At 41.9% G+C, this 25,747-nt stretch overlaps 1 protein-coding gene across 1 annotated transcript; it reads left to right on the plus strand.

The window, feature by feature from the left end:
* Positions 1-88: 88 nt before the first annotated feature.
* On the plus strand, positions 89-25,408 carry baiap2l1a (BAR/IMD domain containing adaptor protein 2 like 1a). The gene is made up of 14 exons (XM_010905671.4): positions 89-435; positions 1,381-1,456; positions 2,347-2,433; positions 10,022-10,083; positions 11,449-11,520; positions 11,978-12,112; positions 15,772-15,924; positions 16,260-16,415; positions 16,601-16,733; positions 17,207-17,429; positions 21,113-21,172; positions 21,355-21,502; positions 24,108-24,148; positions 24,310-25,408. The coding sequence occupies exons 1-14, from the start codon at positions 385-387 to the stop codon at positions 24,380-24,382; spliced, it is 1,470 nt and encodes a 489-aa protein (XP_010903973.1). The 5' UTR covers positions 89-384; the 3' UTR covers positions 24,383-25,408.
* The last annotated feature ends 339 nt before the right edge of the window (positions 25,409-25,747 follow it).

Here is a 25,747-nt window from a genome sequence, read left to right on the forward strand (position 1 = left end):
TGAGCAACCAACCCCTATTGCCAATATCAAGTTGGTGATCCAACAGCACAGCACCGAAAGTGCTTGACTAAAGCAGTGACGTCACAGGCACTACCTTTTCTGCCTCCCGCCTCGCGGACACACAAGGTGAAGTTTGACAGTCTCGGTTCAGGCAGCGAAGCGGTTGATGCCGACTCGATTTGGCCACCAGCGCACATAAGTTGCGCTTCTGCTCTCCGTCTCCATGCGAGGTGTGACAAATACTGGATGCCATCAAGTGTAACGGACTTGTGGAACAACTAACACGCCTATCATTGGATTCGAAAATAATTCAATAGACCTGGAGTAACTGGCTTGGTTTGCGTCTTTTTTCTATATTCTGGGGACTGCGAAATCACTGCCAAAATGTCTCGGGATGCCGACGACGTGAATAAGCTGACCGAAAGTACTTACAAGGTAAGCTGCTTTTTTGTTATATGCTAATTGTCACCAGAATCCCACCATAAACCAATACTTTTGTGAGAAACATGAACCCATTCCGTAACATAACTATCAACCTCCACAGCGCGCTTGTGACTTGCCGGTGATTTGTTCAGCCCAGAGAGCACACGAATGCAAACATGCTGTGAAGTAGAGTAGCATAAAAAGTTCAATTTCTTTCCAAAATAGCTTTTCAAATCAGTTTGTCAACCTAAAATCTGACCTAATAATCGTCATCATCTTGTTGGCTCATAATTACACCTTTTGGTGCACTTGCTATTCCTCAACCATCCCCCACCCTCCCGGCAGCAGCCCCACCTGTCCTGCAGGTAAAGTCGAATGTCAGTAACAGGAATTATACAGTTTTTGACATGCCACAGTTTCAGCTGAAGAGAAGAGTGAAGAGAAACCTGTTTTCTGTTTCCCTGTGTCTTGCGTGGTGCAACTAGTCCTAATGAATACCTGGCAGTCCATTGTTCTATTCAGGGTGTGCCTGGGGAATTGAAAGAGTAATAGGAGTGGGAATAGCTGTGGTTCACCCTGGCCCTGTTGCTGCCAATACTTTGTCTGGGACTTCGCTCCCTCAGAGCTGTAAAGTGTGAAGGTTTGAGTTAATGATTGAACAGTGTTATTTCAACTTGAAGTTATTTATAGAATGAACACAATAAACATGAACAACTTTACATGACATAATGGCATTGAGTCTGTCATAAAAAAAATATTTCTACATCACATTGTTTATTGTGATTTCATTGACACCAAAACAAGAGAACAGGAAAACTGCAATTCCCGAGAAATCAGTATTACTGTCCTACTGGACAATAAAGATGTTAGGAATTGTCACTGTTCCTTGCCAAGTGTTTTTCTGTTTAGTCTTTGTTTTTCAGCCCACTGATCTCTCTTTCACTCCCTGTTTTGCAGAATGTGATGGAGCAGTTCAACCCAGGCCTAAGGAACCTGGTCAATCTGGGGAAGAACTATGAGAAATCAGTAGCTGGTAAGAAGAATTCTACGTGGGTACAGTCAGGGAACAATGGGTCTGATGAAGGGTTCTACGGGGTACAGTCAGGGAACAACGGGTCTGATGAAGGATTTTACGGGTACAGTCAGGGAACAATGGATCTGATGCAGGGTTCTACGGGGTACAGTCAGGGGACAGTGAGTCTGATGAAGGGTTCTATGGGGTACAGTCAGGAGACAATGGGTCTGATGAAGGGTTCTACGGGGTACAGTCAGGGAACAACGGGTCTGATGAAGGGTTCTATGGGGTACAGTCAGGGAACATTGGGTCTGATGAAGGGTTCTGCTCAGTTCAATTAGGGGAAGAGAGTTCTCAGTCAGGGTTCTCTCCAGTCACTTTGTTCAACATCCACTGGTGTAGCGGGGTGATGCTGGGCTGGGGTGCAAGCTGCCCTTACAGCCCCCCCCCGAGATGAAAAATTAAGATGTGGTAAATACACATGTAAAGCCGATCCTGCTACAGGTTAACCTCACAGCCAACATCTGACTGTGATAACCACCTAGAAACACACAAAATAAAAACTATATTTATCATAGAGGCCGAGCATGTGCCCCCCACCCAGCCGCAGGCCCCCCTCCCACTCGGGACAGCCACACCCCCTGCACCCCTGATAGCTACGCCTGTGGCTACGCCTGTGGCTACATCAACCACAGTTTATTAATTTGACCATTTGAAGAAAAGTGAATTATACAGTCACAAACTGGTTCAAGACACACGGCTCCCTCGAAGGAAGGATATCAGAAACCTCAGCAGTCGCTACTGTTGCTCTGGATAAGAGCGTCTGGTAAATGACTGAAATGTGAATGTGTCATATTCTGTAGATATGAAGGAGATCCATTAACGTGGGTGTGTCTGTCTCCTCACAGCGATGACGCTTGCTGGAAAGGCATACTTTGACGCTGTGTCAAAGATAGGAGAGACCGCTTCTGTGTCCCCTGTCTCCAGAGAATTAGGTAAGTTCCCAAACACACATATGCACCCTCACACATCCACACAGGCTGTTATTTCCACACTGGATGTTGAAAATGAGACCTCATTATGTTAAAATGCTGGATATACTGATGAGATCCATTTTTCATGTTTCTGTGCAATTTTAGTGATCCATTGAGTAGCCTCTTAATACGGTGACAAGTCTCCCCGATGGAATGTTAGGTGACAGCGGCTGCTGACATTATTTTAGGGAGGCTGTTGTCCACGTTGTCTGATAGAGTAGTCATTTTATGTTTTTTAGCAGACATGGCAGCTGATCAGTAAGTGCTTCAAGCCAGTGTACTCCTACATTCCAAAATGGAGCACCAAATGGAACACCCGGAACATTGGTCTGGAATGAGTAATATCCATTCTGTGACTTCATTGCGTGTCTGGACTATTTCCGCTGTTCCCGAATGGCTGCTGTGATGCAGGTCACCAGCCAGACAGTGAGAACTGTCTCCCACGTTACACAGAGCCGGCCGCAAACACACAGAACAAACATACTGACGGAGGAGGACAAGTGCTCCCACCAACACCTCCCTCCATCTAGCTATCCCTCCATCTGCTGCCCAGCTCTGCTCTTCCCCTTCTCAGGGGGCCAGAGTAAAGCTTGTATTGTTGTCAATAGGAGCCAGAACTTGAATCTTGTAGGACATTTTGAGTGTAATCCTTTGTTTAATTGGCTGGAACATTTTGTTTCAATACCTTAAGATGTATTTTTTGGCAGAGGCCTTGTCATTTTAGTGAACCACACTACTTGTCTTAGCGTGAAGATGAAAGTGACCTCTAGCCCAGATAGTCTGGGTTTTGTTCTTTGACTTTACATCACAATACATTAAGTCATTAGGTATTGCTTAGAGATTACCTACCTTCGTAGGTGTGTTGTCTCTGTAGTTTCAAAGAACAGTGAATAGAGCAGCATGTGCCAGTCAGTGACACTGCAAATACAATTGGAATGCATTCAGCTACATGGCTATAAAATACCCTGTAATAGTACAGCAGTATTTGTTCAGTGTCACTACATAGCCCATTCTATTGTCTTAGCCTTCATTCCAGGTTTCAAATGTATCCTATGAATACACTTTAATGAAGTTGTGACAGATTTTTAAATGAAGTAAAATACATGATTTATTTGACCAATTTGTACTTCTCAAACGGCATCAAACCAGATATACCAGATATAAACCCATATATACCTTATATCCATTCTGCCTGATGTGTGACGGCAGGCCTATGTTACCTCCTGGTTAGTGCTGTGACATTGACAAAGGCAAATGGTATTATTAACAGGACAATCAGCATATTACGTCATATCTTGGTGTTTTGATAACAGTGACTGATAACCTCTAAGAAGTTCTTTCACTTAAAAAAAAACGGTGGGATTTCAGATGTTTTAGATCTAAATCAAAAGGAAATACCTTTAAACAAAATATCTATTTTTAGTCCTATCACATATTTTTGTATCACGCTGTCATCAACCTCCGTCAACTCAATAGGTGGTATTAATAGGATTCAAAGTACAGTACATGACTCCATTCAGGCCCAAACTAATGGAGTGGCTTTATTGACTCTATTGTGTCTCAGTGGAATAGAGTAGAATGACCCGGCTCTACAAACAACAGGGGCAGAGAGAAACCATGAGGGACCTAGACTGCCAGTCTCCTTCCTGGCATTCAGCGCTATGGAAAGAGCGTCTGGTAGTACATACTATTAATTTAATAGTCCTTTAGGGGCGAGTTATTGTACACTTCTCCTGCAATTTTGTATGTTCAACTGGTTCATGGTATGGGCACATTCATCTCTCCATTCTGTGGAAGCTTTCCTTCGGGTGAGGTAAATGATGAATTAGCATTTTCACACATCTGATGTTGTCCCCATATCAGTGAGTGTTGGTCTTGCAGATGTCAAATGATGTGTTGACTATTTATAGTGTAAGCTGACCTCTAATCATAATGTCCTCTATTTGGACTAACAACACCAATACAGGTCTCTATAGGGGTCACATTACGGTACCACCCTCTTTAAAAATAAAAATGCAGAGTCAAGGGTTGAAAAATGACTGAAGAAAGAATGGTTTGCTACACGCCCTTCCACCTTTTCTCCGCAAGTTCTTTGTCAAAAACTCTAGCAATTCTTTTTATTTTTATGCATTGAACCCGAGCTGTCACTTGGACAAAAGTGCATCCAGAAACGCCAGCAATTTCACAGCATGAGCCCAGTAGGAGTTGTTGGCTGTTTCCTTGTGATAGTGAGCTCAGTGAGTTTGGTGACAGCTTTTGGTTCAGAGTTGGTTGAAATGGTCATTCTTGAGGCTCTGTTGTTGAAGTTCCAACTTGTGGGGGAGCTTTGTGTATCATTTCTCTGGCATCCGTCCATCAGTATGGAGGATAGGCATGACCCGTCCTAGAGCCTGGTGTCAGCATGTCAGCATGTCAAGGATCCCCAGTGGACAAATACTGTATTACCCTCTCTCTCTAACTCACATCAACTTTTAAGGAATGTGTCGAGTTCATGAAGGACGGACATGTTGATCCTGTTTTAAACACATGCTTGTCTTTATACTTCTTTTGGAGTTGTCACTGATCTAATGTCACTAGGTGGCTGTGTATGTATGAACGAGAAGATGAACACTTCATGAAAACAATTGGGCAAGTGAACTCCAGGGAACCTGTAGGCAGCTGGGCCATTGGTTGCTCGTTCACCCATGATGCCACAGGTAGTTCTATCCGCCACACTGACGATACACATCCTCCCTGGTTCTCAGTAGCATCTGTTTTATATGTTGGTTGAGTGTTTGTGGCCGTTCTATATAAAATGGGTTCACTAGTGTTGTTGAACGGTCTGGTGCATGAGGACTCTCAAATGTTCGGTTGTGATCCACCCTCCTGGGAAATTTATATCCCGCCCACCTAGTGACACATTGCTTAGCAACTGGCAGTTTCTATATAGTTATCTTTTTCTATGTTCTAGCAAATTCGATCAGTTTTTTTTATCAGTTTCTGAAGTCACTGTCTCAAAACTCTTGCTGCATCTCCACGGAGGAGTTGCTTGGAAGATTCTGGTCAGCTATTTAACCTTTATTTCAGTCAAGGTTCAGTAGCATTGGGAAATGGGGAATTACTGTACCCCGATAGGCCTGGAGCTTAATGCCATGATCTACGATCCGTTTCATGTGTATTAGTGAACGGAAATGTCCAACCATGGCAACATAATACTCTTACTTCCTGGCATTGGAAGGTGTGGAATCCAGATTGCAATATCTTTGTCCGTGACTCAAATAGGTGTTGGCTATATTGAGCCAGACTCTCGCTACGACATGTTCAATGATGCACCCTGAAAGATTAAAGAGGAGATCCTTGTTTTATTGATTTTTTTTTATAACCGTGACATCTTGTTTTAGTATCCAGATTTATGTTCAAACGCCGCTGCTCTGTTTACATTGCCTTCAGTACCCATGGCCAGATCAGTTAGTCGTCCTGTACGCTGGTTTGAGTTGACTGAAGTGGTTAGCCACTGGCTATGCTAGTCAGTTTGGTAGTAATATATTAGTAGTAATGGTCACTGGATAACTTTGAAATCTGTTGTAATTACTCATCTGATGAGTTTCCCCACTGTGTTGCCTTATCAGATGTATGAGAAAGGATTGGCAGGTGTTCTTTTGGCTGAGGCTCACATCCTTGTTTTTCCACATCACCTAGTGAGAATATTATAGACGACAACAGCAGTATTCAATTCTATCAGCTCCACCATAAAACCTGGAGGCCACAACTCACAGGATTGTCCAAGAATAACGATCAGGCCATTATTTAGTCAGTGTAAAACCATTATCATGATTAGACCGATGCCATTTTCATTTAGAAGCAGATTGGCTGTGATTAATATAATATAAAGGTATCATCATCACTGTCTTCCACAATGACACCTGTCTCCATCTGTACATAATACATCACACGATTATCTACCCGTTCAGGAAAAAACAGGTTTTCTTTCCACCCCGTCTCTGTTGAATAAAGCTAGACGGAAGAAAGGTATCTTTAAAAAAACAATTTGAAAAGCGCCACCACTCCAACATCGAACGGCTGATCTGCCCAAAACTGATATGGAAACTGACATGTGGCTTCTATGGACAAAGGTCACTCAACGTAATATATTTCCGATTATTACCTGTAACAAAACAATATGGCCATTATTAGGTAATAAACATTCTTGTGTCAATGGTGGAGCATTAATGGAAACAAAAAAGTCACAGGACTTCCTGGTTTCGTTTGGCAGACGGTCTTACCCACAGCAACAGTAGTGAGTACCTACCGTGCATTATATTGTTTTTCTCCATAGAGTCCCCTTGTAGCACTTTATCACTCCCCTTAGTGTAGATAACATAATGCTCTACAATATGGGCTACACAGGATTACATGGAACTCACTGGTACACATTTAAAGACTGTCAAGACTTATTGAATGCAAGGAAATCTGTCTCAGTCATACGGTGGCGCTATAACAGACAAATGTTTGTATACCTTGACAGTTTTTTTTGTCTTAGAGTGATAATCCGTGTTCACGGATTTGTGTCTGTCTAATGTATGCCATGCCTGCAAAGGATGCCACGGGGTCACGTTACGACATGGGTGGAGGATGCATCTTACCATAGATATCCAGCATCTACAACGACACTGTTTGGCCCCACTGGTGGGTCTATATAGTTTTGAACTAGCTCACCTTATTCACCTATTCACAATGTTTAATGATACGTTGACTCAGCTGTTGTATAGCTAATATTCTTGGTTGAGTAGAAGTCCCGGAGCGGAGGGGTTTTGAAGGTATACCGGGTTTGGGTGTTTTCAATACCGCCATAGTTTGGTTGAGAATCAATAAGAACGCAGAAATCCCAATTAAACTTCTTAGAATGTGCTTTTTTGCACCACTCATGAAACACATGTGGAACATAAAATCCCATCATGTGTTCAATCTGGAGACAGTAGGGACAGGCACAACTGTAATTTCATTGAGATAGAGAGATAGGGAGGGGGGGAGAGAGGGAGGGGGAGAGAGGGTGGGAGGGGGAGAGAGATAGGGAGGGAGGGAGAGAGTGGGAGGGGGAGAGAGAGTGGGAGGGGGAGAGAGAGGGGGAGGGGGGGGTAGGGAGAGGGAGGGGGAGGGGGGGGGGAGACCACATAGAGATTAAAAATCACCTCAATGGCAAATAAGCAATCGAGATGGGGATTGAGATTACCACATTAAACAATTTGTTTTGGCAAACTCTTCTTTTTGCTTTCTGTGTTTTTTGTTGCTGAATGTTTTCATAAGACCTTGTTGAACACAGATGACTGAGATAAGACCAGGGCTATATGGAGGATTACAGGATCAAATGTCCTTATCAAGTCATCAGGCTGGTTAAAACAGCTTAAGATGCAAAGCAGTGTAGGGATGGAGGAACAGCAGAATGGACTAAGGGAATGGAGGAGTAGAGGGATGGAGGAGTAAAGGGATGGAGGAGTAAAAGGATGGAGGAGTAAAGGGATGTAGGGGGAGGGAGTGGAATGGAATGGAGGAGTAGGGGAAAGGAGGAACAGAGGGATGGAGGAGTAGTAGGAGTTGGATGAGAATGATGGAAGCAATGGTTGAGAATGGAAGTGAAAAGGGGAGAGGGCAAAAAGAAAAAGGGAGAGAGAAAGGGCCAATATAAAGAGATAAAGGGAGAGAGGAGTAGAAGAGAGGAGGATATACTGTAGATGAGGGGAAGGGAGGGAGGGAGGAGGAGAGAGTGGGGGGTGTTATTAAGAGGATTCAGAGGGAGAGATAGGTAGGGGGAGAGAGAGGGAGGGGAGAGAGGTGGGGGGCGGAGATTAGTGATGAGTAGGGGATAGACATAGTCGGGAAACGTCACAGCATGATTCATGTGAGGGCAGTAGGATGCTTAACCTTTCTAAAGGGTGAAGTTGTCCAAAATGTTCTTCACACAGGTTTATTATACATGATAGCGGATAGCCTGATTTAGCCACTGCTTTATAATCTAGCAGAGGGCTCTAATGGTTTTTCATTTAATTTGTTTTAGTCTAAGAGAGTATGTGTGTTTGTATATGTGCAGGTTTAATTATTTTTGGAATGACCAAATGTAATTTTTGCTGTTCCCCATGAGGAAAAATACTATTTTTTGTTTAGGAATTAGGTTTAGGGTCAAAGTTACAATTAGGGTTAAGGTAAGAATTTGTGTTAATGTTGGGGTTAGGTTTAGGTTAGAGTTATGCCTTATGTTTAGAGTATGGGTAAAGTTAAAGGTTTAGAAAAATAGGAATTATATTTTGGGTTGCCTTAAGTATTGTAAAACATATGTGTGTGTGTGTGTTTGTTTGATTATGTGATGTTTGCGTGTCCACCAGTTTCACGCCCTGTAAGATCACAGAGTCAATCAGCAGGTGTGTGTGATGATGAACGTCAGCCCTCTCACTGCTAAGCAGTCTGTCACTCTGCAGCAGGCTGTTGTTGGTGCTGTACAAACAGCCTGCCCAGAGACCAGTACCCAGCCCTCCCTCTCCAGGCTCTCTCCCTCCCCATACAATGGTAGCATTTACCAGTAAATTCTGTTGACCTTCAGAGGGCAATGTTGTTGTAGCCACAGAGATACGGTTCTGTATGAGCAAGCCTGGGGTCACACCAGGTGTGTGTGTGTGTGTGTGTGTGCACGTTAGCGTTTTCATGCCTACTGTCTAGATTTTGTTTGGGTTAAGTGTCTACTTTACATGGTTCCCCAGGCTCAGTTGTGGTTTCAGGGAAGTGAAATCATCCTGAGGTGACGACGGCGGTGGGTTGGTCGGGTTGCATGTCGTAGGTGGTTTCAGGGGGGGGGACGAGGACGAGCTCAGACAGCACAAAATAACATTTAGTCAACAAACCCAGTGGCAGATGGTTCTAGAACTGAATTCTGACTAATTCTAGAACATGTTAGTACAGCGGGCTGCCGAACCTCTAGATGACACTCCATTGTGTCTCCATCTGCCCTCGCTGTTATTGTCTGTGCCTGTTTACAGTAGTTACTGCTATTGTGCCATATTCCTCTATAGTGTGCGATGGGGATTTTGTCAATGGGGATGTTTCTCTCTCTGTCTCTGTCTGACAATGGGGATGTGATCAGTAGTGACTGCTTAGTTGCAGGACTTAATGAGACATGAAATACACATGCCGTTTTGATAAGGTTAAACCCAGTTGTTTATGTGATGTGTCTCGGGCCAGTCCTATGTCGAACAAGCTTTTAGAGATGTTTTTGCTGCCAAGCTGTTTGAGGAGAAAGCGTTGAAGATGTCCTCAGCGCATTCAACCAGAATTCTTTCCTTTAGCCTGGTTGTCATTGATTCAACTTCGATAGATCCTGGCCCTGACTAATAATTAAACAGCACCCGGCCTAAAGCAGACATGCCCAGGTTACACTTCACACCACGACGGAGCAATCCAAGTAGCCGGAGACGCAGTACCAAAGAAATACTTACTCACTACGTTTCTCTATGCCTGCTACCTTGGCTGGAGGGTCCCTTAGCAGTATGCTACATAAATATATAAACATGATCTCTATCTACAGGTGTCGTTTTGATGGAAATCTCTGATGTGCACAGGAAGGTCCACCTGGAGCTGGAGGAGAACGTATGTAACCCTGCTGATCCACTGTCACCTCTTCTCTTAGTACATGTTTCCTTCTTATTTGTGTTATGTAATACACAACACCATATCGCTGTTAATTAAGTGTCGGACTGAGCGTAAGAGTTGCAGTTCGGTTGGAGCTGCGTCAGTGTTCATGGCCACCCCCACACGCTACACGCAGGTCCTCTGTATATGACTCTTATTTTCACAGTGGCTTAGTTATTACAGCCTAGCTAATGCTATAAACACTCCCTGATCAACCACTAACCCTGGAGCGAAATTCCACCCAAGCCCCAGACGACTGGTCCTGTTTTAGTCATTGTGGAGCACTCATCTTGTCGTGTTGGTTCTTGTGGTATATTGCGACATTCATGATATTTACTTTTCTGTTTGATGTGTCTAATCTTGAGGACCAAGGTTGAGAGGCTTTGCTTATCTGCAGGATGTCAAGTGACTCTGGAAGTTGTCACTGTTGTTGTAACTGTGACAAGAACAAGACCCAACCTGAACAAGACCCAACTTGAACAAGACCCAACTTGAACAAGACCTAACGTGCTCTTAGACAATATAAAATCACCCACAAATACTCATTTAAAATGCCGTACCTCAGCCAGCCTTTTCAACAGTCTATAGTCTAAACAGCAGGTGGTTGTTGGTTAATATCCATGACTTAAATTTAGAATATTTTGGTCTTGTTTTCAAGGTTGTTTTCACTAGGATATACCTGTATTGAATTTCAGAACCGGAGTTAGGCTTCTGTGTTATATTTGCAAGGCTTGTGTTTGTCTTTCACTCAGCTGCTGTAGTTCAACAAAATACCAAGGAAGCATGTTTATAATTATTTAATATTTCTTTTATTTTGAAGGACAAAATCTTACATTCACCATCTCTAAAACAAACACTTGTAGGAAAAACAAACAATGCAAATGTTTCTAATAACGAAAATTATATGAATAAGAGTCAAATGATGCAAAGAAAATGATGAATCAACAACATGAAAACATGAATAGGTGTACAATTAATAGAAACTACTACTAACTACCAGTACCTATAATGTATTCACATTATTTATAACTGTTTCTGCATTTCTATTCATTAAAAGTAAAACAATTTGTTCTTAATATCTGAAAGCTATGTAGTTATTAGACCTGCCTGAGGGAAAGAGGGCGGAAGTCAATAGTTAACTCATTGGAGAGGTTAAGATAGGCTGGTCATTGGAATTCCACCCACTTAGAAAGCCATTATAACAGCTACATTCTTCTGGATTAGCCACATCCCTGTTATCTGGAGGTCACCATCTTATCATCCATACCTTATTGTTAAACAGTTATATATCCATGTTAACAGGGTTCTTTCTTTTATTTTCAGTTCAAGCGGTTCCACAGAGAAATCATTGCTGAGCTGGAAAGGAAAACAGAAATGGATGTCAAATATATGACTGTAAGAACACTCACCAATATTGGATTTTTGGTACCGGACCTTGGCAAGGCGCAATCCAATAGCTTGAAACGTGTGTGTGTGTGTGTGTGTGAATGTGTGTGTGTATGTGTTTGTGTGGGGGGTTGTGTGTATATGTGGGTTTATGGGTGTGTGCAATAATAATGAAGATCTCTGGGCCAGTAAACGAATGGTTTTGGTTCTAATCCCCGAGTCGACAAGCCAAAAACAAATGTCTGAGCTGGGCTCTTAACTCTAATTGCTCAGGTAAGTGGCTCTGGATAAAAGTGTCTGCTGCATGATTAAAATGTAAATGTGAGTGTTTGCGTATCTGCATCTCTTTGTGCGAGTGCCCACTTTAAACCAGTCTCCTCTCCTGCTAAATATTCCCCTGGCCTTCAAGCCTTCTCCACCTCTCCATCCAACATACAGTATCTTACCCTCTATGCCTTTTATCCAGGCCACCTTCAAGCGGTACCAGTCTGAGCACAAGCTGAAGCAGGACTCCCTGGAGCGCTCTCAGACAGACCTGAAGAAGCTGCGGCGTAAGAGCCAGGGTAAACAGGCCACCAAGTACGAGATCAAGGAGAATGAGGTGAGTCGGCGGCTCAGTGAATCACAGGGATGTTCTCTATTCTCAAACAAGGGCCTAGTTCAGCAGAGAGCTGACATAGTGACTAGAGTTCCCATTTTGCCAGTGATGTCAGTGTGTGCTTGGCATTCTGGGAGTTCTGAGTTTGTCAGACGGATGGACCGGGCATGTAGAGGGCACTGTAAGTTGACCTCACCAAGTCCACAACCACCTGTTTGTTCATGTGTCCAGTGTCAATATATTAGAAAATCAGACAGAACATTATGACTGCTCGTTGCCATGGTTGCCTTGTTTTGTTTGGCAAACTTAGCTTAGGGCTTCCAATAAAGTAATAATTGACACACATTAAGATCTTGGGGATAAGCCCACGGAAAATCATAAACATGAGTGGGTGGAAGGTAGGTTAACCCTACACATGAACAGTACCACCACACTGCATGTAGATTCTTTGTACTAAAGTAGATGAGAACGCTCCCTTATACAGTAGAAAATGCCCATATCTTACGGTTGACTGGTTCTGGATTTATGTGCTGTGCCTTCTCACCTTCCATGGAAAGTGACCAAAGGCCCCTGACCTCAACTGAATGGAGAGTGTGTTTCAGTGACTGCCAGGAATAGGAGTACTGTCCACTCTTGAAGTAACACTGTGCTCCTACGTGGGTTTAAGAGAGTGTGCACCTGAATGACAGGGTGCACTCAGACAGCCACTTCTGGTGAATGAAGTGGGCACTTAGGTGATGGGAGCAGGTCTGGATATTAGCTGGTAGTATACACTCAGTGAAAGGCATCAGAGGCATAGAGGGTCTGGTGGAGGATAAAGAGTTGATAAAGACAGTATTGTCCCCTGGAATAGAGAAGACTGGGTGTGTTGCCTGGCTGCTGCTAGGCCACTGACAGTGTTCAGAGGGCACACAGTAATAATCTTCTTAACGCAGTAACACTTAGACCTTTTCAGGTAATCAGTAGGTTGGGAGATGGATTCCCAGAGCTGCTGTCTGTAGATGAAACTCATTATGGCTTCTTATTTATTATTTCCCCCTTCTTTTTTTTTTTTTTTACAAGGTTAGCACTACTGCATACAAGGCTGTCTGTTGATGGAGGTCAGTCTCCTTGATTCAAGGCTGCTTGCAGATTGGAAACCAGTCTGTCTGACACAAGGCTTTCTTTAGACGGAAGTCAGTCTGCCTGATACAAGGCTTTCTGTAGATGGAAGTCAGTCTGCCTGATACAAGGCTTTCTTTAGATGGAAGTCAGTCTGCCTGATACAAGGCTTACTTTAGATGGAACTAAATCTGCTTGAGACAAGGCTTTCTGTGCAGTAACTCCTCCTTCGTTCCTCATTTATTGACTGATCACAACAGCCAGACTTTATTGACTGTCAGAATATGAGGTGGTTTTATTTTTAGGAAGGGACTCAATATATTGAGCAGCAACACCTTTTTCATTCTTATTCTGAGTGAGAACTGAGAAGCACTAACTGTAGGCTTTAAAAATACTTCTGTCCCTCTGTTTGTTCTTAATGTATTTTCAGTTGTTATGCTGTTTTTACCTTTGTTTCACTATTTAAATTATCTTTTTCTATGATAGACAGTCTCTGAAAAGGGGGCTGCAATCTAGTCTTATCTTGTAACTAATAGACAGTTAAGTGTTTTGGCTTGCAATATACAGACAGAAACTCCAGCTTCTCCATGTATTGCATGACCCTATGAATTTGACTCCTGTTAACTAGACGAGATAAAGAGATAACCCATAGACACCCCCATGCACATTAAAAGGATGTATCACACTGGATTTTGTAGTTTATCCTTGGTTGTGCTCTTCTTGTCAGAATGTAAATGTGCTTGGAGAAGGAATGTACCTGCCTACTCTAAAGCATTGCATGAATGGCTTTGATAGAAATATACATGTATTAGCATGAACTTTGCCCACATTATTTTTTTCCACCTCTATGGGTTTGCTAGAACAGCTGAGCTCAGTCCCTTTTGTCTGTAAAGTCTGTATCATGGTATCTTCTCTCCCTACCTCCACATTCTCTGTCTTGTCCTCCAGTGATTGTTCGCAGTAGGAATGAAGCTCTACAGTTTAGGTGGTGTGGCCCTATCATCGGTGGAGAAAAGGGGCGGGGGATTGGGCTAGACATTAAAGGAGGGTCTGTGACACCACTGCGAAACCAGAACCCTAGAGACAAACTGGTTTTCACTGTCGTCATGACAACCGGAAAAAGGGAGAGGGTATGGAGGGGAGGAGGGGCAGAGTTGAGCTTTTTCTGTCTGTCTGCCTGTCTGTGTGTGTGTGTGTGTGTGTGTGTGCGCGCGTGTGTGTGTCTGTGCGTGTGTGTTTGCGTGCGTGTGTTTGTATATGTGCGTGTGTGTGATGTCAGGTTCCAGGGTCTTCTTTGTGAGGCTGGTTCAGTTGTGAGTCACTCCCTGAGGTGTGTATTCTGCTTTCCAAACGATAGCCTGCTCTCTAGTGTTCTACTGATGACCAAACACTCCACCCGGGTGGAGGACTGTCTACTGTGGAGAGGATGGAGTTAAAAGTTGGATTACTGTAGAAAAAGGGTGGAGTAACAGGGTGGATGACTGGATGCTGTAGAAAAAGGGTGGAGTAACAGGGTGGATAACTGTTTACTATAGAAAAAGGTGGAGTAACAGGGTGGATGACTGTAAACGGTAGAGAGGATGAAGTATCAGTGTGGATTTCTGTTTACTGTAGAGAGGGGTGGAGTAACAGGGTGAATGACTGTCTACTGTACAGAGGGTGGAGTAACAGGCTGAATGACTGTCTACTGTACAGAGGGTGGAGTAACAGGCTGAATGACTGTCCACTGTACGGAGGGTGGAGTAACAGGGTGAATGACTGTCTACTGTACGGAGGGTGGAGTAACAGGGTGAATGACTGTCTACAGTACGGAGGGTGGAGTAACAGGGTGAATGACTGTCTACTGTACGGAGGGTGGAGTAACAGGCTGAATGACTGTCTACTGTACGGAGGGTGGAGTAACAGGGTGAATGACTGTCTACTGTACGGAGGGTGGAGTAACAGGCTGAATGACTGTCTACTGTACAGAGGGTGGAGTAACAGGCTGAATGACTGTCCACTGTACGGAGGGTGGAGTAACAGGGTGAATGACTGTCTACTGTACGGAGGGTGGAGTAACAGGGTGAATGACTGTCTACAGTACGGAGGGTGGAGTAACAGGGTGAATGACTGTCTACTGTACGGAGGGTGGAGTAACAGGCTGAATGACTGTCTACTGTACAGAGGGTGGAGTAACAGGCTGAATGACTGTCCACTGTACGGAGGGTGGAGTAACAGGGTGAATGACTGTCTACTGTACGGAGGGTGGAGTAACAGGGTGAATGACTGTCTACTGTACGGAGGGTGGAGTAACAGGCTGAATGACTGTCTACTGTACGGAGGGTGGAGTAACAGGGTGAATGACTGTCTACTGTACGGAGGGTGGAGTAACAGGGTGAATGACTGTCTACTGTACGGAGGGTGGAGTAACAGGGTGAATGACTGTCTATTGTACGGAGGGTGGAGTAACAGGGTGAATGACTGTCTACTGTACGGAGGGTGGAGTAACAGGGTGAATGACTGTCTACTGTATGGAGGGTGGAGTAACTTTGACTCACTAGTCTCCCCTCTTCTTCCCTCAGTATTTGGAAACCATCTCTTCCCGGCAGAGTGAGATGCAGAAGTTCATCGCTGATGGCTGTAGAGAGGCTCTTCTGGAGGAGAAGAGACGATTCTGCTTCTTGGTTGACAAACACTGCATGTTCTCAAACTATGTCGCTAGCTTCCATGAGAAGGTGAAGGGAGGGTTGTTACATTGGTTTAAGTAGACTAAAAAGTGATGTCATTCTATGCATTAGGACAACTTCCTGCATTTCAGCAACAGAAAGTCATTCAAATCTACCTCTGGTTGGTCTCCCAGCAAGCAGGCCCACATATATTCTGATAATAACTAAGAGGACATGTCATGTCTTGCTCAGCATTTGAACCTCTGCTTCTCCTGTCCTGGCGGTGTGTCATTGTCTAATACTTTATTGAGTTTCTCCATAAAAAAAGTTGTGCTTCTTCATGTACTGTCAGTATATGGTTGCAAACTATCATATGAATTCTATCCCTTCAAAATATCCTTTAGGCCAAAGAGCTGCTAGCAGTGAAACTTCCCAGCTGGCAGGACAAATGCAGTGATGTCACCAATGTCCCAGACACTGTGATGTCCATGATAGAGGGTCTCCGCACCCCCATGTCTGGGACCCCAGAATCCTCTCCTCTCGCTGCGCGCAACAACAAGGTGAGTGGGATGTTGCCCTGATGTCTCTGCTGTTGTCACAGTGCTATCAGAAGAGAAGGACAAGATATCATCGTCCTCTTCGTTTGCTTGGTTTCAGGACTTCTAATAAATGGTATCCTCTTGTACTGTGAGAATGTAATTAAGACTTCATCCTGTGTCCTGTCTTGTGTTATTTCCATCCTCAGAACAACAGGGACATGATGGCTCCACCACCAGCTCCCCAGCTGAAGGCCCAGATCAGCCCACTGGCTAACATGTTCAACCAGGATGTCCCCCGAACCTCCATCACATCAACATCCACATCTGATCATAACTCAGGTATGACTGCCGCTTCACAGTTTACACTCCGGTTTGAGGATTTGCCTGAACCTGACTGTTGTCTGACAATACTTGTATTTTTAGTTTTTTAATCAGATCACAACAAACATTCCAAGGGATTTGGGCCAATAGGATAGTTAGTTTGAGGGCCCGCTCACTCACCTAACGGCTATGTATGGCTTATTCTTGGACTAAAAGCTCAGTGGAACTGTAATTTAATCTCTGGTCAGGCATTATTTGAGGTTGATTACAGTTAAAATTATATTCAGATGTGCCCCTCTGGGCTGCTTGTCATTTTTACTACTGCAAATTAATCAGTTCTTACTTAACCAAGCATTTGTTCTCTGTTTTGTGTTGTTTAATGCCTAAATTATAGATTGGGCAGTTTGGTTTGCAGAGTGACATTATATACTTTCTACTGTGTAGTGAAACCACATTTCCCAGTTTAATGTTCCTCTTACATGGACTTATAGACCAGGGCAGTTCGGAGGATGGTGGCAGTGTGTCCCTGTCCCCGGCCGTGTCTCTGGCTTCGGGGCTGAACGTAGCCAGGAAGCCACGGGTCAGAACCATCTTCCCCCACAAGGCTGGCAACAACGACACGCTCCTCTCCTTCGATGAAGGCGACATCATCGTGCTGCTAATTCAGGAGGAGAAGGACGGGTGGCTGTACGGAGAGTTGGAAAAGAACCGGCAGTAAGTCCCATTATTACCTTTTATTGTACACTTTATGAAGCTTTGTTACACACTTCATGAAGCTTTATTTAGAAGCGTTCCACATCCTTTTCAATATGTATTAACCTTTAGAATAATACTGCGTTGAAGGTTTCTGCAAAGTTGTACTATGTCAGCATCCAACAGTCAAGCAGTTTCCGTAGTTGGTATTGTTGTTTGTATTTTAACCATAAAGAACAAAAAATCGAGGGTATCATCAACAGTTGTGAGTGAAGGGACACTGGTGATACTGGTCTCTGTTCATTTGTGCTATGCTAATATACATTGTAAGGAATGCTAGACGTGATAGTCAGCTCTATCTAGTAAGAACTTGCTGGAGGTTATATCACCTTAATGATGTACTACCACAAATATGTGGCTTTCCTCTTCATCACACTTATGCCCTCACGTGACTGGTTTTGTTTTATTTGACAAATAACGATCAATTATGAGTGAACAAAAGTAACAGGAAATGTACTTCTTGGAGGTAGAGGCAGGAACCAGTTGAATGTAGCACACGGGAATATTGGCAGCCATTATGTTTTGTTAAGCCGTTCAAATTCAGGTCTGACAATAATGTTGTTGTTATACCAGTTGTGTCTGTGTTACTTAGAAAGGTGGACTAGAGGATGAGGTGAGTAGCTGCCGTAAGGCTGTAAAGACTCGCTGGTAATTATGTTTGCCTGCTTCTGTCTCCATCTCTCTAGCTGTTAATTTTAGTCGTTAATGATGTAGATAAAAGATCAGAAAGAGAGAGGGGAAGAACCAGAAAAGGAGAGAAAGGAAAAGAGAGAAGAGAAATGAGACCAGAGCAGTACTAATATAACATTACAAACACATTGTTTTCCTTTTGAATACATTTTTATGAATTGGTTAAAGCAACTGTTAGGTTATTTCACTTTTTGTTAAATACTATTTTTCTTTCATTGTTATACTTCTTGAAGAGTGTATACTGCTGCAGCATGGGTTTGATTACATAAGATTTCCCCTTTATATACATATTATATACCCTATACATATACCCTATACATATACACATTCCCTATACATATACATATACCCTATACATATACACATTCCCTATACATATACATATACCCAAACATATACCCTATACATATACACACACCCTATACATATACATATACATATACATATACATATACATATACCCTATACATATACACATTCCCTATATATACATATACCCTATACATACACACACACCCTATACATATACACTATACATATACACATTCCCTATAAATATACACACACCCTATACATATACACATTCCCTATACATATACATATACCCTATACATATACCCTATAAATATACCCTATACATATACACATTCTCTATACATATACATATACCCTATACATATACACATACACTATACATATACAAATACCCTATACATATACACATTCCCTATACATATACATATACCCTATACATATACACATTCCCTATACATATACATATACCCTATACATATACACATTCCCTATACATATACATATACCCAAACATATACCCTATACATATACACATTCCCTATATATACATATACCCTATACATACACACACACACACTATACATATACACTATACATATACACATTCCCTATATATATACACACACCCTATACATATACACATTCCCTATACATATACATATACCCTATACATATACCCTATAAATATACCCTATACATATACACATTCCCTATACATATACATATACCCTATACATATACACATACACTATACATATACATATACCCTATACATATACACATACACTATACATATACATATACCCTATACATATACACATACACTATACATATACATATACCCTATACATATACACATTCCCTATACATATACATATACCCTATACACATACACTATACATATACCCTATACATATACACATTCCCTATACATATACATATACCCTATACATATACACATACACTATACATATACATATACCCTATACATATACACATACACTATACATATACACATACACTATACATATACATATACCCTATACATATACACATACACTATACATATACATATACCCTATACATATACACATTCCCTATACATATACATATACCCTATACATATACATATACACATATACTATACATATACATATACCCTATACATATACACATACACTATACATATACATATACCCTATACATATACCCAGTACATATACCCTATACATATACCCAGTACATATACCCTATACATATACATATACCATATCCCTGTCCTCCATCCTCCCCACCAACCCCAGATGGTGCAGAACAAATTCACACCTACCTCTCACAGATCCCTGTTTTCTGTCTAAATGCCGTGTACAGGATTAGAACCCTGACATAAATAAGAGGCAGTGACTTCATTGCTGTGTCTGTGGGAAGCCTTCAGAGAGCTTTAAGCAGCAAGTTTAAGTCCTATTAAACAGACCAAAACACCATTATTTTTGCGGTGCGAGCATTTTTAAAAACTTGCTTTTTATCGTCTAGAGCTTTTTAATCTGGGAAAAAGTAAAGCCACTAAAGACATACTAGTCACAATGTCTGCATGTTCACACACCCAGTAACCAACATGGAGGAATATGGTCTGTGTGAATGGTTCCTGCTGTTTTTACCCAGCATGCAAGTATGAGGTCAGTATAAATGGTTCTCTCATGTTTTTCAGGTAAATCAATTTACACCTTAACACCTCCATAAGATAAACTGCAACCGGCCCCCTGTGGTTTAACAATACCGCCCACCCCCCTCTGCTACCAATTACCTACTAATATGCAGAAAACTAATAAAACTGCGAGTGGGGAATATTATGCTGTTTACATTTTCTCTGCTAGAAACATCCTGCAGATCCCATGTGAAAGCATTGTTATTCATTTGCCTCCTTTATCATTTTTACTCTGATGCAAATTTCTAAAGGAAATCAATTTTCTTTCCCTTTAACATTGGCAGCTATTATTATTGCTCTCGGAATGAAATTGCTCTTAATGTATTCATGAAGACTGGACAACTTGCAAGGAACTGCCAAATGTGTTTTCCTAGAAACCTGTTCAATATGAGTATAATATTTGGTATTATACAATTTATTACCTTTTAAGTCATTTTCTATGAAAAAAAAAAAAGAAACAAAGCAAAACTATTTTGTCCTTTCATATTACTGGTAAAATACTGGGTGCTGTTGTGAGGAAACTAAATGGGAGTCTGGATGACAATCTGATGATGCTTAGTTTGGTTCCACATTAAGGGCAGATTTTTAAATCCATACTTTAATCCACGTATGCTTGTTTTCACTACGATACTACTGAGTATTGTGATACTGGTATCCTCACAACCTGATAATTATTGTCAGCCTTTGCTCAACGCATCCTCTTCACAGCAGGGGACGGTTTGAGCAGTTCAGACTTCTAATTACTCTGCTCACTCAACAAGGACGTTTTCACTACTGCATTCCTCAGCCAACAACCGAGACTGAGCTTGAATGTGCCTGTCGGGCCACAGATAGTTATTACTGCTCAACTAGATAAAACAGCCATGGCTAGAATCCGACCTATCCAATTTCCAGTGTGATTGTCACTGGTCATGTGTCTTTGTGTTTCCTTCAGACGAGGCTGGTTTCCCTCATCTTATTGCCGACCATATAATGAACCATTGGTCACCAACAGGTAAACCAGGCAAATACATCTTCATTATCTTACCAGTAGATATTGTGCCTACTCATTGCTAGTATATAAGTCACTTTTCAGTAAAAACAGTGGTTATTTGGGCCACGTTTTAGGCAACGTTCTAATGTCTGTGTGTGTGTGTGTGTGTGTGCGTGTGTGTATGGGACTGTGTTTATTTTCAGTGTGGAGATGTCGGTGCGTAGTCTGAGTGTTGCCAGTTTTCCAGAACAGGAAGAGGAGGAGCTTGTTTTACTTCCACCCGCCGACTATAGTGACAGAACGGAGAGTAGTCCTGTCATCAGTGCCTTCACACCTTCATCCAAAACCACGGTCAGTACCTGGTCCCACTACAGTACTAACAGTACAGTCAGCTGCTTGCTTGTTGATCTCTGTTTCAGCATTAAACCACCAGTGGTATATCTGAAACATTTAGATTAATTCTGTCAGTCCACATGCTGGAAAACAATCCACCTGGGGTGAAAATCCCACACCCATGTTTCTGGTTTAATGTTGTCTGTCAGTCTGCATGCATGCTGGGAAACGCAAGGAGAGAAGGGGAATGGTCTCTACAGAACTTTGCTCAGGCACAGAGCTTCATTTAGACCTTCACTGTGTCAGCTGGTTGTGATAATTAAGAAATGATGGTGTACAGAGCAATTGTCCCTCACTCCCTCTCTCTCCCTCTCTCTCCCTCTCTCTCCCTCTCTCTCTCCCTCTCTCTCCCTCTCTCTCTCTCTCTCTCTCTCTCTCTGATGTTCTCTTGCCCTTGTGTGTACTGGGACTGCTTTCTCAGAGCTTTAAGAGAAATACGTTAGGGATACAATCGCAACAGAGTGAGCTTCCCTCCCTCCTTCCCGTTCCCTCTCCTACTGTACCCTATCTGCTCTTCCCGTTTCCCATTTGCAATTTCCCACCTCTCACCCTTTCTTTTTTAGAAAGTCCAACCCCCCCTTACATTTGATCATGTGATCTTGGAGACATGACTTTGCACTTTGCATTTGTTATTGTCGCTGTCAGTTTAACGGACTGTGATTTAAACCTGTCCATAGCTGCCCCTGTACCATCCCTCTGACACTGACTGCCCTCTAGTGGAATATTAGGGTAGTGGTAATGTACGGCATAGGGCAAAGTAGGCCTTGGGCATTATCCCTTTATAATGCAACAACTAAATCAAATTTAAAAAATCAATACTATTTCTTTATTTCTTTATATAAAGCCCTTTTTACATCAGCAGTTGTCACAAAGTGCTATTACAGAGCACCCAGCTTGAAACCCCAAGGAGCAAACACCAACAGTGTTGATATAAATTCACCCAAGGTTTATGCAACGTGTTCCTGTGTATTCTATTTCAGTTGTGTCATTTGGTGTTTCTCTTCAAGCTATTCTGAAATTGACAGGTTTTACCGTTTCTATTTAATTTGACATACAACCCCATTTCCAAAAAACTTGGGACACTGCGTGAAATGCAAATAAAAACAAAAGATATATTGTATATATTGTTCAGCATTAATGGTGCCTTCACAGATATGCAAGTCACCCATGCCATGTGCACTAATGCACCCCCATACCATCATGGATGCTGGTTTTTGAACTGTGCTCTGATAACAAACCGGATTGTCCCTCTCCTCTTTAGCCCAGAAAGCACAGCGTCCATGATTCCAAGGAAGAAATTCAGATTTTGTTTCAACAGATAACAGGATAGTTTTTCACATTGCCTCAGTCCATTTTAAATGAGCTTTGGCTCAGAAAAGTCGGCAGTGTTTTTGGATCTTGTTTATATATGTTTTTTTCTTTGCATGGTAGAGTTTTAATTTGCATTTGAGGATGCAGCGACATACTGTGTTCACAGACAATGGTTTTCAGAAGTGTTCCTGAGTCCATGCAGTGATTTCCACTGTGTGTTTTTAATGCAGTGCTGCCTGAGGGCCCGAAGATCACAGTAATCCAATTATGGTATGCGGCCCTGTCCCTTGCATACAGAGATTTGTCTGGATTCTCTAAATCTTATCATGATATTATGTACTGTAGATGATGACATCCCCAAACTCTTTGCAATTTTACAATAAGAATTGTTATTCTTAAACTATTGCACGTTTTGCCCATGCAGTCTTTCACAGAGTGGTGAACCCCTCCCTGTCTTTACTTCTGAAAGATTAATCCTCTCTGGGAAGCTCTTTTTATACCCAGTCATGTTACTGACATTTTGCCAATTAACGTAATTAGTTGTGAAATATACCACCGGGTCTTTTAGCATTACACAACCTTTCTAGTCTTTTGTTGCCCCTGTCCCAGCATTTTTGAAATATGTTGCTGGCATCAAATTCAAAGTAGGCATATATTTTTCAGGTGTCTTTGTACTATTTTCTATTGAATATATGTTTTAAATGGTTTGCACGTCTTTGCCTTCTGTTTTTATTTCCATTTTAGACAGCCTCCCAACGTTTTTGAAAACGGGGATGTACAAAATGTTTGACATGGACTGTAAACCTTCTGCGAGTGCAGATAATTGTTGATGAGAAAGCATATGCATATGCTAAAACTGCTCCGTAATCAGTTAACACCCCTGTTAAAACCAGTGTTGTCACACTGACTTACGTGGGGTCATAATCCAAATTGTATCTGTTCAGAGAAGAGGTGTGCCGTGGTGGTACGTTCTAGATATTCTAGATTCCAGATATTAAACCTGAGGTCATTGTACCCTCTGTCTCTGTACACCCCAGAATTCCTTACTGATGAGTGACATAGCAACTGCATGTGTGTGTGTGAGTGTGTGAGTTGACAGTTGACATCCTCATCCAACCTGTCTGACTAGAGACAATTAAAGGCAACCTAGGGCAATCTCTGCTACAAGAGGCCAAAACAGCACACAGTAAATATGCACAGCATGTGCTATATCTTCACTTTTAAATGTGTATATTTTCTTTTGTATAAATAGGTCTCTCTACCGAATGGGGTTGGAAAGCCTCCCTTTCTGGGGTAAGTCATACAATAGCTTTGACCATCACGCTTTCATATGGGTCATGTATGCTGTGATATCGGATATTTGATAAGGATATTTTCATGATATGACTTATGTAAGGATACAACTTCCACCAAGTTACCTGTATGACCGGAGTGGGTTTTCTTTGCATCTCCAGAGGTGGGAATCCTTTTGCCACTGTAAAACTGAGGCCTACAGTTACCAACGACAGATCTGCACCCCTCGTCTAGCAGAGGCAGACCGTCAAAACAGTGTAGGACCTCTGCACAATCGACACTCCAGAATCTCTGTCCATCAACGTGTCCAGAAAGCCTGGATTCAACTCTGCTTCAGCAAATCAGCTCCACTCCAGTGAAACAAAGCAGTGCATTTATTGGGAATATGGGCAGTTCTGAAACAGACTAAAATCCAGGTTTCCTTCCTGACTCTTCTGCATTCAGTTTTTAATAAATCAATACTGTGTCTGTAGTAGAGGGAATGACGGGAGAGAGACTTTAGTTGGGAAAAGAGGGGCACAACTTACCATGTGTGTATTGACTGGAAACAGTGAGAGTTTATGAAAGAATGAATATAGCTATCATTAATTATGTTTTAAATGGATTGAAATTACTTTTTGATTTGCCATACTCAATTAACATGTGGATTGACATGTGGACTCAGTCTGGTAGGTTATTTCTTAATAATATGTTTTCATACTTGTTCAAAAGTTCATGATGTTTGTACAATAACAGGATGCCATTTTCTCTTTGGCTTAAATTTGTCACTATGAATCTCAGTTATATTCATAAAACTGTATTAAAAATGCAGAAGACACAGTACATTTAAACAGTTTACAGGTTTTGCTCTTCCATTCTGTGTAGAGTAATTCACACAGCTGCCCAGGATCATTAATGATTCCCATCCCAAGTTAGTATTAGAAAAAAGTCCACCCTCTATCTCTGTTCAGATTGTATTCATTCATTCTCAAGGTGATCAGGAAGCAACTTTAAGTTATGAACATTAGGATGGTTCTCAGTGTGTACTCATACTGTATCAACTTCATGAATGTTTCATGGGCAAAACGTCTCATTTCTTACCAGCCTGTATTGACTAATGTAATGTATTATCTCATAGTGAAGACAGACCTGACATGAATCAGGGTCTGTATCAGATGTGTTATACGCTTAACATTGTATTGCCATTCTGTGTCTGTATGAAGACTTGCTGAAGTGACCACATTGTTGTTTGTCCCTAATACATGATTACATGAAGAATAACAAGCTTTGGTTGTCCTTTATTGAATTTGTATTTATTTTGAATGAATTAGTAGACTAACATTCTGGCATGCCCTACTAAATAGGAAAATATGTTACATTCATTAATTGGATTACTATAAACACACACAGACATGCATCTCTAGATAAAGATGCCTATGTACTAGAGTTAGTTTGAGCTACTACAGTAGTCATAAACCAGAAAAAACGTCACATAACACTGGGGATTGTCAAAAGCAATGTGTGTGTGTGTGTGTGTTCGCGTGTATAGTGAGTGTATGTGTGTCTGTGTCCTTTTTGTTTGTTTGGTTACGTGGGGGTAATAGGAAAAGGCCCCCTTAC

The sequence above is a fragment of the Esox lucius genome, chromosome 5 (genome assembly GCF_011004845.1).
Source record: "Esox lucius isolate fEsoLuc1 chromosome 5, fEsoLuc1.pri, whole genome shotgun sequence".
NCBI classification, from domain to species: domain Eukaryota; kingdom Metazoa; phylum Chordata; class Actinopteri; order Esociformes; family Esocidae; genus Esox; species Esox lucius.